This window comes from Pelodiscus sinensis, chromosome 1, assembly GCF_052426305.1.
Source record: "Pelodiscus sinensis isolate ZL-2025 chromosome 1, ASM5242630v1, whole genome shotgun sequence".
Taxonomy (NCBI): Eukaryota; Metazoa; Chordata; order Testudines; family Trionychidae; genus Pelodiscus; species Pelodiscus sinensis.
Window position 1 is genome coordinate 10,263,194 of NC_143052.1, and position 18,665 is coordinate 10,281,858.

At 47.9% G+C, this 18,665-nt stretch overlaps 1 protein-coding gene across 1 annotated transcript; it reads right to left on the reverse strand.

Annotated features, from left to right (window-relative positions):
- Positions 1 to 13,404: 13,404 nt before the first annotated feature.
- Positions 13,405 to 15,134, reverse strand: LOC149525535 (uncharacterized). Its single transcript, XM_089778194.1, has 2 exons — positions 14,274 to 15,134; positions 13,405 to 14,078 (listed from the first exon to the last, which is right to left on the reverse strand). Exons 1-2 carry the CDS (start codon positions 14,821 to 14,823, stop codon positions 13,510 to 13,512), a joined length of 1,119 nt encoding a protein of 372 aa, XP_089634320.1. The 5' UTR covers positions 14,824 to 15,134; the 3' UTR covers positions 13,405 to 13,509.
- Between the last annotated feature and the right edge of the window lie 3,531 nt (positions 15,135 to 18,665).

Here is an 18,665-nt window from a genome sequence, read left to right on the forward strand (position 1 = left end):
AGGCAGATTTGAACTTGGGTCCTCAGTGTAGGAACCTCTGCAGCTTGAGCTATAAATCCAATTGGCTCTCAACTTAAGCTGTAGAGCTCCCTTGTTCTTATCTCTTGCTGTAAGTGGTTTAAGTGCCACTACATGGGACAGTGAAGCACACTAAGGCTACGTCTACACTGCAGGCTTCTTGCACAAGAACTGTTTTGTGCAAGAGTTCTTGTGCAAAAGGTCTTGTACAAGAGCGTGTCCACACTGTTATGTGCTTTTGCACAAGAGATGTGCTTTTGCGCAAGAGTGTCCATGGCAGTGTGGACACTTTCTTGCACAAGAAAGCTCTGATGGCCATTTTAGCCATAGGAGTTTCTTGCACAAGAAACCTCTGTTGCCCATCCACACTGCCTTCTTGCGCAACAGCTCTTGCTCAAGAGGGCTTATTCCTCATGGGGAGAGGAATAACTCGTGCACAAGAAGCCCTCTTCTCTGTTGCTTTACTGTAAATTTACTTGCACAAGAACACGTGTGCAGTGTAGATGCTGGGCAAGTTTTTGCACAAGAACAGCCATTCTGGCATAAAAAGTATGCAATGTAGACGTAGCCTAGGTGTGTGGGTTATGCTTACACTTGGCCAGAAAGTTACAGTCTATCATAGATAAAGCTATATGATTAGACAATGAAAATAATCAGCATCTTAAAAGTCCGGATGGTAAAAAGGGACTATCCAGGGACCGCACTGTGCTCCATGTTCATCTTCTAACACTGAAGAAGCAGTGCTCTTTTGTTCACAGGAGCGTTTCCTTGCACAATCACCAGAGGGACCTGGTGTATGTGATATCATGCACTTTATTAATTCTCCTAGATGTGGCCACGGCATGAGTGATGGGAGAGAGATCTCCCAGTCCTCTGTGTAAACCACCCTCACAAAGGGAGTAGCTGATAGGTTCACACTGGTGCTTTACAGCACCGTAACTTGCTGCACTTGGGTGGAGGGTATTTTTTTCACACCTCTGAGATAAAAAGTTACAGAATTATAAAGTACCAGTGTAGATTACCCATTAATACTTAATTTGCCACTGGACGGCGATCAGATACTCTGATGCTGAGTTAAGCATCAGAACCTATAGAGAACAGAAATGTCATTTCCTCTCAGCCAAAGACTAAACACAATGCAAACGTGTCTACTTATGAAAATATTTTCTGAGTTTGAATGTTAACCCAAGTGCCAAAGTGTGTGAAATCTGACTATGGTATTCATCGACAGATTTATTTGACTTCATTGTACAGAGGAAAACCATTGCTTTGCCTCTCACAGAGACTGCTGCCTCAATTAAATAAGTACTTTTGAACGCACCAAAATGGCTACTCTCATTTCTTGTCTGACCAACCTTTTTAATTTCAGCAACTGACTCATTTACCTCTCCAAGGAGGCCGATGAGTCTTTTCGGAAGTCCTTCAGTTCATTCAGCATTCCCTAGTGAATAGCAGCACTACAGAGCCTTCTCTTCACCCAGCATCTCTCAAAGATGTTCTCTGGTCAAGGGTCATTTTCAGTCTTTCTAATTCCTTGCCAGGCTCTGATTTTAGCTGTATTTCTTCTTTTACTTTGGACAAGTCCTTTCCATGGCTGTGTGACTGAGGTGTGGGAAGCCACTGGGCTCTGCAACACGCATCCACAGCCAGATGTGACTCTCAGCCAGTCGGTAGAACAGAAGGTTTATTAGTTGACAGGGATAGAGCATAGATTTGTCAGCACAGAAACCAGAAGCAGACAGTACAACACCTCTTGGGGGGAGAAGCTCAGAGCCAAAGGCCCCAACTCCCCTTGCTACATCCCAAGCCAGTGGGACTCACTCATTCACTCACCCAGCAGCCCCTCTCCCCCTGGAGCCAGCCCCACCTCTGGCCTTTGTCCTACTTCTGGGACAAAAGGTGTCACCTGATCACACACCCCTCCCAGGCTTGGTTATAGAAAGCATCAGCAACTGTGTAGCTGGGGAGGCTATTACATGGAAATTCCCACCCCATCTTGTCCTTGGTGCAGTGCCCAAGGAAACTGAGGCACACATACAGGGTTACTACAGGACAGTAGAAATCACATGCAACATTACAAGACGAACGTAGTGAATACAATCCTCACTTCGTTACAGCCTGTGGCTGCCAGAAATGGCAGCCCCTCATGCTGCTTGCCCAATATTTTTTAATAACTTTCTTCACATTTAAACGTGGATGGAGCTGGATTGTGGAAGGTGGGGAGAGGGCTCCTCCCTTTCAGGAAGACATTTTTTAAACCCTTCCAGTGCAAACTCATGGGAGTCCCCACAATAGTTCCCTTATTGTGGGGAACTTTCCTGGTTTATGCATTACCCTGGATAAATTGCTACTGAAAAGATCTGAGTCCTTGCTTCCACTGCCTTTATCCATAGACTTGCCTGACCTTCAGGACTCCCCTTTGGGCCTGTACAGCAGAGTCCTCATAACCCCAACAAGGCTAGACCCAGGATTACTGGGAGGCTTTATCCCCCAATCTCATCATGGTTACATTCTACAAGTGTGGAGAGTTTACTTCTATATATACCCATACCTCATTATACCATAATGGAAGTAACAGAGACCTTAGAGCTATGTCTACACTGCCCCCTCTTGCACAAAAAATATGCAAATGAGGCAAAGTGTGGAATACCGCCATGCCTCATTTGCATAATTAATGAGGCTCCATTTTTGCACAAAAGCCCTCTCTTACGCAAGAGATGTTCCGCCTGAAAAAAATGCAGAAGAACGGCTCTTGCACAAGAGGGGGGTTTTGCACAAAAAGGAGCCGTGTAGACGGCGCCTTTTTGTGCAAAAACCTCTTGTGCAAAAATGGAGCTTCGTCAATTATGCAAATGAGGCACGGTAATAGTCCACACTTTGCCTCATTTGCATATTTTTTTGCACGGGGGGGTAGTGTAGACATAGCATAGGTGTCTGGAAATTTCAAATGCAGTTTGTGTGACAGTTAGCCTTGTAATTCTTAGCTGGAAGTAGACATATCCCTCTTACAAAGATCAGTGAGGAAGTTATCCTTTGTAAACAGCAAAAAAGCTTTATTGGAAGAATGGTATTAAGTGAAGGGTTGAGGTAGGAACTTTGTTTATAAACAGCAGCAAGGTGAATATTATAACAAAAGATTTATCATTAAGGTAAATTAAAGATCATTAGATGATCCCTAAAGGACTGTCAGATACTCCTACCGAAAGATAGAAAACAAAGTAAATAAATGGTGAGAATGGAGAAAAGTAAATAGTGGTGTCCGCCTGTGATGACTCTCTTTACCTTTAAACATGGAACCCGTGTCATAGATGATCCCAAAAAAAAGGGCGAAAAGTGAGCTGGTAAAATTTTCAGATGATACCAAAATTATTCAAGATAGTTAAGGCTAAAGCAGACTGAAAAAAGTTACAAAGGGATTTCACAAAATTGGGTGAAGGAAAACTTCCTTATATTTATCTGCTGCCTGATAATTTCATTGACTTGTCATTCTTGTGTTATTTGAAGGCGTAAATGACACTTCCTTAGTCTATGTGCAATACAATGGCAGATGAAATTCAATGTTGATAAATGCAGAATAATGCACAAGGCCAAATATAATCCCAAATATAAACACAAAATGACGGGGTCTAAATCAGCTGAACCCCTCAATAAAGAGATCTTAGAGACATTGTGGATAGTTGCCTGAAAATATCTGCTCCATGTCTAGTGACAATCAAAAATACCAATGGATTATTAGGACTCATTAGGAAAGGGATAGATAATAAGACAGAAAATATTAAATTGCCTCTCTATAAATCCATGGTACACTCACATATTGAATAATGTGTGCGATTTGAACACCCCCATGTCAAAAAAGATAATATTGGATTTGGAAAAGTTACAGCGAAGAACAAATAAAATTATTAGGCATACTGAACATATTCTATACAAGGAGAGATTAAAAAGACTGGGATTTTCAGTATGGAAAAGGAATGATTTAAGAGCAGGGATGGACAGTAATTTTTGGCAGGGGGGGCACTCCAAGGTTTTGGAAAGTGATCAAGGGCCGCACTTTGCTGTGGAGGAGGTGTGGGGTCTGGGATGGAGGTTGGATGCAGTGCTCGAGGTAAGGGAATGGGGTGCAGAAGATGGTGTGAGCTCTGAGAGGAAGTTTGGGCAAAGGAGGAGGTTGTGATCTGGATCAGGGGATTGGAGTGTAGGGTCAGGGAGGGAGTATGAGTGCAGGAGAGGATTCTTGCCTGGGGGAGGGGCTCTAGCAGGAAGTGCAAAGTCTGGGAGGGAGCTGTGACCTGGAAAAAGTGGGTGCAGGCTGCAGAGGGCGTGGGTGGTGACTTGGAGCAGGGGATTGGGCTGCAGGGTCTGGGAGGGTGTTTGGGTGCAGGAGAGAATTCTGGCCTGGGGGGAAGAGTGTAGGAGGGGGTACAGGGTTTGGGAGGGAGTTGTGACCAGGGGCAGGAAGGTGCAGATGGTTTGATGACCTGGGGGAGGGAATTGGGATGCAGGAGGGGCTGAGGTGCCGGAGGCAGGTTCTGGGTGGGAGGTGCTTACTTAAGCCAGCAGCCCTGCAGCACCCCCAAGGCAGGCTGGGCTCCCTGACTGCTGCAGCCCCAGATCACTTAAAACTGAAGGCTGCTCCCTCCACTTGGCTCTCCGCTCCCAGAGGGGGAAGAGGCTTGCATAGCTCCCATCCCCCGGGCCAACCTCTCAGCTCCTGTTGGCTGGTTGGGCCCGAAACTGCACTCCCCTTGGACCTGAAGAGGTTCAGTGTCTGTACTGCTTCTCAGTGGGGGCAGGGACCTCAACTCGGGGCCTTGGCTGGGGGAGACCAGCAGAGATGGCCCAGCAGCACCCAGCAGTGAGAAGCCCCAGCGAGAAGGAAAGTGAGTGGCAGTGGCTGTGTCACCCCCCCCTGGGAAGCACCCCCAAGGGGTCATCTGTGACCGCACCCTGTCACACTCTCCCTCCCCAGTACAAAACCACAGAGAAGTGTGAACAGGAAAATGAATTGTTGTTCTGCCTGCTCCTCAGAGGAACCTGTGGCCCTGAGATGTGGTCTGAGTAAGAAGGAGCTGTTAGCTGACAGGGCTGTCCCCAAAGAGCTGGATCAGCAGCTACCTCCTCCCCCTCAGCTGTGGGCTGAGAGAAATGTACATTCCCCTGCTGTGTGGGCTGCTGCCACTGGGAGAGCAGGGGAGTGGCTGGCATTGCTCTGTCTGCCCGCACACTTTGTAGAGCAAATCTAATGAGGCTCCCAAATGCCTCCTTGGCTGAGCAGCTGAGAGCCTGTGTGCCCATTAGAAATTCCCCTGCGAGCCCCTGAAGCCAGCAGCCTCTGCACCAGAGAAGCACACAAAGCACTTTGTGTGAGTAAATAGCTCCTTTTTACCCAGACGAGAGGTGGGAAGCTAGGAGAGAGCAGTTTCTGGCGAGCCCTAGCAGGGAGAAGAAACCTGATGAGTGGTTCCCACAAAGGCGATCAGTTTAATTTTCAGAGTAACAATCACTGTTGCCCTTATACATTCCAGTTGCTGCGGATGGAAATCAGAGGATATTATTGGATGTACTGATACTGAGTCAGGAAATAAAAATATTTTCTTTCTTCAGTTAGTCGATGTAGCCCTGGGACATTTTTTTTCTTTTTACTATTCCTAGTGCTGTTAATCCTACTAGTTTGTTACAGATTTAGAACAGATCTCTTTACTATTTTCCATAAAAGTTTGAGAATGGCATTGAAAGTGACATTGTTTAGAACAGTGTTTCTTAAACTTTTTAAGACCGAGGAACACCAAACAATAATGTTTTTTATGAGGAACACCAAGGATTTTTTGTTGAGGAAAAAAAAAAGATCGGGGAGGAGGTTATTGAGCAAAAAAAAGAAGGTCGCCTGTCCCTTTAAGGGTGGCCATTTTGAAATTTGTTGTTCTCCGTGGCACATCTCTGACTGCCTTGCGGCACACCGATGTGCTGCGGAACACAGTTTAAGAAACATTGGTTTAGAGGGCAAATTTTCTTAATAACATTTACGACTTATGGTGTCATATTATATTTTCATTAAGACACATTTAAGAATCCTTCAGCTGAGTCACTGAAGATACATTCTCAGGACTTCTATATTACATTATATAACTGCACAGTTTAAAGAGGCTGAAACAAGCTTTTAGGTCAATCATTTGTAAATGCAAGCTCAGTTTTTAAATTCATTTTTATGTTTTCAATTTTTATACTTTTAGTACTTTGATCTGATGGAGTGTGTTTTAATTTGTCCTGGACAAATATCAAATGCATTGTATAAACAGATTACATAGTTTAAGACTATTTCTAATTATTGAGTGACTTAATAGGAAAAGAAAGAACATTGCCTGTTAGAAAAGATAATAACTTTTTAACTACTAGAAATAGTTTTAAGTGTCCATAGGAAACCCATGTTGACCAATCTATTGTAATATTTTCTTTCTAATTATCATAGTAAAAGCTTTTTGTCTTTCTTTTTTTTAAGCTAGAGCCAAAATGAATTCCTTTTCTGATTTGTTACATGTTTTAGAAGAATGTTTGAGGGGAAACTCAACTACATTCGATTTCATAAAGAATAAAGAATGTGACATCAAGAATATACCTGACTCAGCTCACTGATTTCTCATCCTAACAGACACATCCCTGCAACCTTTGGCTAACTGTTCTGGTCAGAGAGGTAACAATAGCTTCAAAAAAAGTGCTGAGGAGGTTTAGAAACTACCATGTTCTTCTTCAGGATGTTTCTGGGCTCTTTTCAGTGAATTGTCTTGCTGTGCTCTCTATGTAAAGCAAAAATCCATTAGACTTCATAACTTTTTAATGAGAAATGAGACACAAAAATTAAGAGTGCATATATTTGCTTGCTTGTAATTTCCCAAAATTAGGTCATATTAATTAATTAATTTATGGTTAAATAACAGATAAGACGTGTTTGGTGTGGTGAGTTTTCACGTCTGAGGCGAGAGTTGTTTGCAAAGAATATGAGATGCTTTGCCAACAGGTTACTGTGTCAGAACCTTCTAGCATTTATCCACTGGATGCAAAGAAGAGCTCTGTTTCATCATCGCAGAACTCTAATCTTGGGGTCTAACAAAACATATACTGAGAAACCAAGACACACTTGCTAACAAGCACTGAGCTTTTTCACAGATTCCAAGGCCAGAAGAGACCATTATGATCTTCTAGTCTGATTTCCTATATAACACAGGCCAGAGAATCCCCCCCAGATCTCTCTCTATATGAAAATGTTTTTCCTGCAGGTCAACAGAGTGACCTAATTATGTCACTGCATCCGGCCAGTCTCCTCCCTCCCTCCTCCCCCTCTGCCCCCAGCCTGTGCTTGGCTGACAAACAGGGCCTTTGAGGCTTTGGAGAGCCCCCTCCATCCCCCACCCCCCATCCCCGGCAGGCAGGGGGAGAGCACGGGACCTTGAAGCAACTTTAGTCCCTACACCAGCCAAGGAGAGAGCACAGGGCCTGTGACACCTTGGAGTGACCTCCTTTCTCCCGCCAGCTGGGGGGAGATCGTGGGGCCTGCTATAGCCAGGAGAAGGGGGTTAGGATTATATCACGGGGGGGGGGGGGGGAGGAAGAGTGAGAAAAAGGGCTCAGGCTGGTGCTGCTGGGGGGAGAGGGAGGTGGGAAAAGGAGTCTGGGCTGGTGAGGGGGAGGGAGAAGCATAAGACTAGGCCAGACTCTGTTGAAAGATGGAGTGAGGAAAGAAAAACTCTGTTCCAGATAAATATAGTGGAAGAGACTTGTCCTAGTGCCACTGTGCTACCAACCAGTGAAAATGGTGCTTCAGCCAGGGACCCCTGAACTTGTAGTTTACGTGTAATATTGTGTCTGTAAACTCACTCATGTAAAATGCTGCCCAGAGTCACCTCAGAGCATTTGTAATGGAAGCCAAACAATTTAAACCAGTGTTTCTTAAACTTTTTAAGACTGAGGAACACCAAACAATATTTTTTTTTATGAGGAATACCAAGGATTTTTTGTTGAGAAAAAAAAAAGTTGGGGAGAAAAAAGGTCATAGGGGAAGTTACTGAGAAAAAAAATGGTTGGGGGAGTTATTGAGCAAAAAAAAAAAAAAAAGGTTACCTGCCCTTTAAGGGCAGCCAGTTTGAATTATGTTCTCTGCAGCACACCGGTGTGCTGCGGAACACAGTTTAAGAAACACTGATTTAAACAGAACTCAATATCAAAGTGCAAATTCAACGCCACTTTAACTGTGGAGCTGCAACCAGCTCCTTCAAAACAAGCCCCAAATCCTGCATCAGAGACAAGGCTGAAAAGAACAGTTTTAAAATGTGGCTTCTCCTACTGCAGTTCTTCACACAGGAAAGAGATTAACCCCAAGATTACTAAGTTTTCTTGATTCTAAGGGTACATCTTCACTGTACTCATAGCTCAAAATAAAGCTATGCCATTTGAGCTGTGAAAATTGCATATCTTATTTTGACGCTATTTTGAAATAGCTTATTTCGTAATTTGGCACTGTCTACACAGCGCCAAATTTCAAAATAACTCGCTATTCTGAAACGTCCCTTACTCCTCATGGAATGAGGTATACAGGGACATTGGAATAGCAAGTCCATTATATTTCAAACTAGCGGGCATGCTGTTAAGATGCAGGATAACTATTTTGGGATACCGGACGTAGCCTAAAGGAGTTAGAATCCTCTTTACTGAGCATACAATCATAGAATCACTGAACCATAGGGTTAGAAGGAACTACATCTAGTCTAACTCCCTTCCAAGATGGAGGATTTGGCGTCCAGACCCAAATTTTGAGAACCATTGATCCAACCCATCCAAAACAGAGGGCTATCCAGCCTTCTTTCGAAAACTTGCAGTAAAGGCCATGACTTCCCTAGACAGTTTGTTCCATTATCCTACTGTTCTTAGTTAGCAAGAGATTTAATTGAAAGTATCTTGGATTGATTTAATTATATTCTCTTTAACTGTTCCTTGTGATAATAATGTGGCTCTGTGATGAAGATGTTGGAACCTAAGTGTGCATTGCAATGATTTCACGATGAATTCTTCCTTCCTTACAGGTTATAGCAGTGTTCAGTTCTGGGTCCAGTTCTGGGCGCCACATTTCAAGAAAGATGTGGAGAAATTGGAAAGGGTACAGAGAAGAGCTACAAGAATGATTAAAGGTCTAGAGAACATGACCTATGAAGCCAGGCTTCATGAACTGGGCTTGTTTAGTTTGGAAAAAAGAAGATTAAGAGGGGACATGATAGCGGTTTTCAAATATCTAAAAGGGTGTCACAAGGAGGAAGGAGAAAATTTGTTCCTCTTGGTTACTGAGGACAGGACAAGGAGTAATGGGCTTAAAGTGCAGCAGGGGAGGTTTAGATTGGACATTAGGAAAAAATTCCTAACTGTCAGGGTGGTCAAATATTGGAATAAATTGCCAAGGGAGGTGGTGGAATCTCCCTCTCTGGAGATATTTAAGAACAGGTTAGATAGACATCTGTCAGGGATGGTGTAGGCAGAGCTTGGCCCTGCCTTGAGGTCAGGGGGCTGGACTCGATGACCTCTTGAGGTCCCTTCCAGTCCTATGATTCTATGATTCTATGATTCTCCACACCCAAGTACCATAGAAATGTAGGGCTAGAACAGACCTCAAGAAGTCATTTAGTCTACCCACAGCACTGAAGCAGGACCAAATGTAGATAGAAGAGTTTCGAACAACTTTATGACCCCCAAGTGAATCTTGAGAAGAAAGGTATAACTGGAGAAAGTCTTTTTGCCTAATTTTGTGTGCAACATCTATTATACATTAAGGTCTAAAACTGCCACTGCCAGGACTAACAACATACAAATATTCATGCAAGAAGATTATTCTGAAGAGGGATGGCTTAAAGGAAAAAGAGGGGTTTGTTCAGAGCTCAGGGAGCAACATAATAGAAGGCACAAAGCTAAGAGCAAGGTTGAGAGAATCATAGGAAATGAGCAAAGAAGTAGAAGAAAATGAGTTCATTAATGTAGATGGGATGAGATCACTAAGGGTCTTGAATGTACAGAGATCAGGCTGAAATGCCCCTTTTCTTCCTCTCCCATGTTCATTATTGTATAACTTGTTAGGTGACTTATTGGATGAGGGTATTTTTGTCTCTTTTGGAAGTATCAGGCAAAGGACAAAGTTGGAAGGAGGATACAGGATTGGATAGATTTATGGCATAGTAAATCCTGTGGAGGCCTGTGAATGTCACCAAAACTCTGGAAGTGCTAGGGCTGTAATATCCATGTAAAAGGTATGATTCCACATTATTAAGTACTGTATAAAAGGGAGCCTTCTGGTAGAGGTGATAAGGAACTAACAGCTATACAACTGTAAGGCCTTAGCTGATGTGTTGAGAGTTAAGTTAGCTATATTGCCAAGCTCAAGAAAGCAAAAATCATGAGATTGGCTCCCAAAATCATGAGATATAACCATCAAATCAATTTTAGTCTTTTTGGCTTTGGCTTTTTGGCTTTTTAGTTCTACTCTGCTCTCCCAGTGTTTGTGCACGTGCGTGTGTGTAGGTGCACGAGTGTGATAATTTCAGGTAAAAAAAAATTAACATTCAATACACACAGAAATGCATGCTTCTCACTGACTCCTTAGATAGAGATTCCATACCTTCTCACTAAGTTAAGGGAACTGCCATCCATCTCAATTACTGTCTTAAGTCTCTCCCTTCATAGTTTATTTCCTTTGATAAGAGAAGGGCTGAATGGTTAATAGTTTGAAAACCACTCACTTGATGAATGCATCATGGATCACACTTGCTCATAGAACTTTTATTATTTTTTTGTATGGAAGAATTACAGATATGCATATTAAAGAATGTTACATAATTCTGAATTAGCTGAACTGGGTGCAGAGGAATGTGTCAGATCTTAGACATTGTGTGAAACAGCAGAAGATAACAGGAATAAATCCATATATTTCTATAGTACTGCAATAAAAGTATTGATGACATATAGCTGTGAGATAACTAGTCAGTGTTAGCTAGTGGGTAGCTAACCAGTAGCTAATGTCGTTAGTGTAATGTAATTTCCTTTCATTAAGTATTTAAATAAAAAAGTCTGGAAAGTTCATGTAATATTCCAGAAATGACTCTATAGTGACAATGTTTCTGTGTAAGAGCTTGTATCAATCAATCAGATAAATGATAATGTCACAGTAAAACCAATATAGATAATGGGCACAGAGTATACTTAAAAAATGTTCAAGAGTGGAAGGGTTGAAAGCATTTTTGAGGATGGGATTAGAATTCAGAAATGACCTTAAGCAATCGAAAATTGGTCTGAAATCAACAGGATGAAATTCAATAAAGTTAAGTGCAAAGTACCACACTCAGGGTACGTCTACACTACAGCGCTAGTTCGAACTAACTTAGTTCGAATTAGTTAATTCGAACTAAGCTAGTTCGAACTAGCGCATCTAGAACTAAAAACTAGTTCGAACTAGCGTTTTGCTAGTTCGAACTAGCGCGTCCACACTGATTGGACGCAGGGGGGCATTTAAGGGCAGCTGAAACCGGTTCTGGCAGGGCATCAGGTCAGCAGTTGCTTTGTGTGGCTGCTGTCTGAGGCTATCTGAGGCTCGTGCTTAAAGGGACCCCCCCTGGACAGCCGGTTCTCAGCTTTTCCTGCTTGCTTGCCAACCTCGCCGAGGGACAGCAAAGCGTCGGTCTCTGTGCCCGTCTGTGTCGGTGCTTCCCTTCGGGGGGGCCGCCGCAGGTGGCAACATGGAGCCACGGCTCGCCCTGCACCTTCTGGTGCACGTTCTGGACTTGCTGCTGCAAGCCTGCCAGCAATGGCTCGAGGCTGCCTGGCACCACCTGGGGAACGTCAGCCCCCTGCCTCTCCGCCTGGCCGCCCTGGGGGCCGTGGAGGAGCCGCGGCGGCGCCCCGGCACCGGCGTGCCCCGCCGCATCTGGCGTCTGGACACCAGCAGCGACTGGTGGGACCGCATCGTCCTGGAGCGCTGGGACGACCGACAGTGGACCCAGAACTTTAGGATGAGGAGGGACACCTTCCTGGAGCTCTGCGAGTGGCTCGCCCCTGCCCTGCAAAGAAGGGACACTCGCATGAGGCCCGCCATCCCCCTCCAGAAGCGGGTGGCCATCGCCCTCTGGAAGCTCTCCACGCCGGACAGCTACCGATCCGTCGGGAACCAGTTCGGCGTGGGGAGATCCACTGTCGGAGCAGTGCTCATGCAGGTACGGCGCTCGTCGGCCACCGAGCCGGGGGGGAGGGGGGCTGCGAGGAGGGGATGGGCCGCCCCAGGGACAAAGGGGGGGGCGGGAGGAGGCGAAAGCGCCCCGCACCGGAGGGGTCGGGCTGTCCCGGCCGTACTACACGCCGCCAGGGGGGTTGCTTCCGGGAGTGGGGCGCGGGGCACTGCCAGGGCACGCACGCTCCCAGCCACCCGGGCGCCCCACTGATTGACGCTTTGCTGTGTCTCTCTCCGCAGGTGGTCAAGGCCATCAACCGGGTGCTGCTCCGCAGGGTGGTCCGCCTCGCCAACCCGGATGCCGTCATCCGGGGATTCGGCGCCCTCGGCTTCCCCAACTGCGGGGGGGCCATCGACGGGACGCACATCCCCATCCGTGCCCCGGAACACCAGGCGTCCCGGTACGTGAACCGCAAGGGGTACTTCTCCGTCATCCTGCAGGCCGTATGTGACCACCGGGGACAGTTGACGGACATAAATGTGGGCTGGTCCGGCAAAGCACACGACGCCCGGGTGTACCGGAACTCCTCCGTGTGCCAGCGGCTGCAGGACGGGACCTTCTTCCCCGACCGCCACATCAGGGTCGGGGACGTGGACATGCCCGTCTGCCTGGTGGGGGATGCCGCCTACCCACTGCAGCCCTGGCTCATGAAGCCCTACACGGGACACCTCAATCCCTCCCGCCAGGCCTTCAATAACAGGCTGAGCAGGGCCCGCATCGTGGTGGAGGGGGCCTTCGGGCGACTGAAAGCCCGCTTTCGATGCCTCCTCACCCGTCTGGACCTGGCCGAGCACAACATCCCTCCCGTGGTGGCGGCATGTTGTGTGCTCCACAATTTGTGTGAGCGGAAGGGGGAGGCTTTCTTGCCAGCCTGGATGGCTGAGGCTGACCGCATGGCTGGACACTACGGTCAGCCCCGCACCGCCGCCGTCCGGGAAGCCCAGCGGGGGGCCATCCGGATCCGGGAAGCCCTGCGGGAGAGCTTCCAGGTGGAGGAGGAGGAGGACTGACCTCTCCCTGCATGCCCCACCGGGGCCTTCTTCCACCCTACCCCCCCCTTCCCCTTTCCCCTCCCTACCTACTGTCAAATAAAGACACCTGTTTTTCCAACAAAAACGTCTGTTTATTTCACAGAACTGGGGTGGGGGAGGGAGGAATGAAGGTGGGAGAAGGGAGGGGGAAACCTGGGACGAGGGAGCTGGAAGGGGAGGGGAGGGAAGGGAGGAAGGGAAAGGAAAGCTCAGGGGTGGGAGTCTGGGTGCCTCTCCCGTCTCGCCACACTGCGGGTCCGGGGGCGTCGGTGGGGAATGGTTGTGGAGGGGGGGGCAGAGAGGACAGGGGGTGTGGAGGAAGCAGGAGCGGAAGCAGGAGGAGCAGGAGGAGCAGGAGGAGCAAGAGGGGGAGCAGGAGGAGCAAGAGGGGGAGCAGGGGGAGCAAGAGGGGGAGCAAGAGGGGGAGCAGGAGGAGCAAGAGGGGGAGCAAGAGGGGGAGCAAGAGGAGCAAGAGGGGGAGCAGGAGGAGCAAGAGGGGGAGCAAGAGGGGGAGCAGGGGGAGGAGGAAATGGAAAGCGGTCTAGCAGGCTCTGGAGGTGGCCTCGCAGGGCACGGCCCTGCTCCTCCAGGGCCTCCAGACTCCTCTGGCGCAGCCTGAGGTCCTCCTGGACCCAGTGGTCCTGGAGACGGAGCTGTCGGTCCAGGAACCGGAGATGCCGCCTCTGGTAGTCCTCCTGGTTCCTGGCTGTCCTGCTTGCCCGGGCGCGGGCGGCTGCTGCAGGCGGTGTGGTGCGCCCTGCAGTCCCTGGTGCTGCAGCTGTGGTGCAAGAAGACCAGCGGTCAATTACCCCAGGGGCCCAGGTGTGTGAAACCCAGCTCCCCTCTGCAAGGCCAGGGCCCCTGCAGGATCCCCAGCTGCTGCTCCGTGGTGGGCAAGGCCCAGGCGCACGGTCCCGGGGCTCCCTCTCGCCCCAGCCCCCCGTACACATAAGGGGAACACGAGGGTACTCACAGGTGGACGCCTCCCCGGCCTCTGATGATGCAGGCGAGCGGCTCTGTGGGGTGCCTCGGGGGTCCCGGGTCCTGGGAAGGCTGGCAGCAGGCTCCTGGCTCTCAGAGCCCTCTTGCTCCTCCTCGGTGTCCAGGAGCGGTCCCTCTGCCCCGGGGTCAATCACGTCCCGGGGGGCAGGGACGGCATGAGCCCCCAGGAGGCGGTCCAGGGCATGGAAGTGGGGGCAGGCCTCCGGGTCAGCCCCTGGCAGGCAGGCCCGGGAGTAGGACTGCCGCAAGTCTTTAATCTTGCAGCGCACCTGCTCCCGGCTGCGCTGGTGGCCCCTGGCGGCCAGGCTGGCAGCCATGCGTCCATAGACGGCCGCGTTCCGGTGGCTAGTGCGGAGATCGTGGACATTTGAGGCTTCCCCCCAAACCTCGATGAGGTCCACGATCTCCGCACTTGACCAGGCGGGCGCCCGCCTTGTGCGCCCCCGGGCAGGCTCCCGGGAGCCGCCAGGCTGGTCGTGGGGAGCAGTGGAGGGCTGGGAGCCCTCGGATGGCTGGCTCATGGTGTGGCAGGTGCAGGCTGTGCAGGCACGGGTGCTGGCAGCCTTGCAACTGGCACAAAGTGAGTAGCCAGCCCGTGGCCCTTTAAGGGCTCCGGGGCCGGGAGGGGGGCAATAGAGTTTCCCTGGTGTTGGCCAGAGTGGCCACCAGGGAAACCTGGGAAGCCTTAGCCTCCCACTAGTTCGAACTAAAGGGCTACACAGCCCTTAGTTCGAACTAGCTAGTTCGAACTAGGCGTTAGTCCTCGTAAAATGAGGTTTACCTAGTTCGAACTAAGCGCTCCGTTAGTTCGAATTAAGTTCGAACTAACGGAGCGCTAGTGTAGCGCATAGGAAAGTTAGTTCGAACTAACGTCCGTTAGTTCGAACTAACTTTCTAGTGTAGACATACCCTCAGGAAGGAAAAGTCAAACGCATAGCTACAAAATGAGGAATAAATGGCTCAGCAATAGAGCTGCTGAAAAGGATCTGGAACTAGAGTGGATCACAAATTGACTAACTATGAGTGAACAATGTGATGTTATAGCCATGTCTGTTCTGAAGAAGAGCTTTTGTAATGTGGAGAGCTTGTCTCTCCCACCAACAGAAGTTAGTCCAATAAAAGGTATTATCTCACTCACCTCATATTTACCTTGTCTCTTAATACTGTGATGCATTTTCAAAAAAGGCTAGTATCATTCTGAAGCGTATTCTCAGGAGTGCTGCATGTGAAACACATGAGGGAATTGTCCTGCTCTGCTCAGCGTGGGTGAAGCCTCAGAGAGAGTACTATGTCATGTTCTGAGTGCCACATGTTAGGAAAAATGTGAACAAATTGGAGAGAGTCCAGAAGAGAGCAATAATAATGACAGGAAATTTAGAAAACCTAACCTGTGAGGAAAAGTTTAAAAAACTGGGCATATTTAGTCTTAAGAAAGATTGTGGGGAACCTTCAGCTCCGTTAGGGACTGTTATAAAGATGACTATTCAATTGTTCTCCATGTCTCCTGAAAGTAGAAAAAGTATGGGGCTTAATCTGCAACAAGGTTACATACTAGAAAAATCTTTCTAATGCCCATCATTGGAGATTTTTAAGGGCAGACTGGGCAAACACCTGTCAGGGATGGTATAGGTTTACTTGGTCCAGCCCCAGTTCCAGGGGCTGGTCTAGATGATCTGTCAAAGTCCCTTCCAACCCTACATTTCTATGATTCTATGAATATGGGATTCATTCAGACTTTTACGAGAAGCAACACTTCCTGGACACCATCTGCCTGGCACGGGGAAGCATCCAGCTGTGATGGGATTCCTGGGGTGCCACTTGGATTGTGGAACTTCCAAGCCCTCTGTCCCACTAACATATTTCGGGAACACACACATAGCAAAACTTCATAACCACACAAAGAATCCATTAGGATATTCATGTTCAACAGAACAAGGCTTTTAAATCGATACCACACAAGGCATCCTTGCGTGAAACATACCATAATTATATGACTATGGTGAATAAGGGGGTTGCAGAATGTTGCTTTGAGGTACATAGTGCCACACATCCCCTACACACAAATCCCTTGCTTCCCACTGCTCCTTCTCCTCTAACCCCTTGGTCCTTCCATCCATTTCCCCTAAATCTGCAACCCCTAAATCTGCCTCCTGGATCCACATCACTCTCCTCGTCCACTTTCCACAGTGTCTCTGCTGCTCCTCATACTCCCTGTGTCCCATCCACCCTTCAGAACCATGGAGTAGCAGCCATTTTGCCTTGTGACCATGGCTTCTGTCTCACTGAAAACTGGGGGAGGTGGCAGCCAGCTTTATTAAGGGCAGTCTCACTTCTACATGCATATGGGCTATGGGAAAATGGTGACCAACTTGCTGGCGTGAGCCCCATTAACATAACAGGACACGGCAGCCTCTCTGAATAATGGAAAATTTGTGAGGTGGCATCTATTCATCAGGCTTTCAAGATGCAGAGTTAAAAAAAAAAACCCAAGTAGTAGAGTCATGGTAAAATCATGAATGTTGGCTTACACAATTCCCTCTCTTCAAACACAGTGTGTTTACCCCAAAAGCAATTTTCTGGGCTAAAGATGGCATAGAACTGTTCCTTTTACATCTACACAAGGTGGTGGTGGTGGGGGGGGGTGCTCACCGACAGAAAAATCAGCCAGGGGCTGCATACACGTGAGAAGCAAAAAAATACCTCCCCAAACAAACAAATAAAAAACCCCAACCCTCGCTGACGTGGCCCATGACTGAGACGAGAAAGACACTCCACACATTCCCCAAGCATACCAGAGCTGAGGGGGGTCCAGGCTAGTAGACTGTGTGCACCAACCCTGTGGGGAAGTGGTGGGGGGGAGGGTGGCGTGCCAGTATGGGCTCCCTAATGCTGGGGTGGAGGGGGCCTCAGAGCCAGATCCAGGCAAGCGGGGGGCTGCAGCTGGCCCCCGGGTCTTAGGTTCCCCACCCCTGCTCTACACATATACCTCGGGCAGCGTTCTTTCACCGTGTGGAATTAAAGACCAAGAAGTGACTGTTCAGTGAGGCTATGCCCTATGAGGAGAGCTATAAAAGGCCTGACTTCCTAACTGTGAGGTGCTGAGTTCGCAATCTGAAAATCTTTCTTGTGAAATACAGTAAAACTCAAATAGTCCGGCATCCAATAGTCTGGCACTCCTGATAATCCGGCATCAAAATGGCAAGAGCCTAGTGAGTGAACTTCGGCAAAAAAATGAGTCACAAGGTTACAGCGGCAGCAGCTGAACTGAGCAAAAAGGGTAAAAAAGCTTTTAAAAAACTAAAACATTACAGTATACTGTATACAGTATGCACAATAAAAAGGGTTAAGAACACTTTATATACAGTATATAATATATATAGTATATATATAACCTGCTTATAGTACCTCCTGATAGTCCGGTATATCTGATAATCCGGCACCACCTAAATCCCATAGGTTCCAGATTATCGGAAATCTACTGTAGTTTTATTTTTGTATGTAACTGTTGTCCCTTTGACCTGAGCAGCCAGCCACTTCATGGCCTTGCAGGTGTAAGGGGACTGTTGGCCCCTTACTAAAACTCAGTGTGGGGGCGGTTGGTTGGTTACTCCCAGTATCAAAGGGAAGAGGAAGGGTCTGTGAGCAATGAGGAAACTAAGACTGACAGCCCCCAGGGACAATGGGAAGAGACCAGCACTTCAGGTCAGCCTGCTCGACAGGATGGGTAGGCCAGTGTGTGAGTGAAGAGGCTGGGAGAGTCCTGCCCTCGCGTGAGCTGGAATTTCCTCTCTTGTGAGCTGGAATTTTCTGGATCAGACTGAGTGGGGCTGAACTAGGAGACAGCAGATGCCTGAGCCAAGCTGGAGAGGAACCATGGCAGCCAGAGAGCATGTCTACACTAGGAAATTATTTCCAAATAACTTTTAAAAAAAAATAACTCCCAAAATAACTATTTTGAAATAGTGTGTCCACTCGGAAATGAGTCGGAGGCAGGTTCCCTTATGTGGATGCGCTACCTTGACTTAGAGCCCCAGGAAGCACTGGGGAGTAATTCCTTTGAATGACTCTGGGGAGTCGTGATTTCGAAAGAGCAGCAGTGGAGCATCCACAATACAGCTGTTTTGAAATAGCTATTTCGAAACAAGCCTTATTCCTCGTGGAAAGCGGGAGTACAGATTTTGAAATAACCAGCCCTTAGTAATAACCAGGGCCTGGTAGTGTGGACGTTTCACTTGTTATTTTGAAATAAGAGGAGTTATGCAGCCACGGATCCTGAGCCACCGCACAGAGAGCAGAGACTGAGACAGCCCAGCAGCAGATCCATGGCTGCAGCCAGAAACAGAGGGGCCAGAGAAGCAACCCA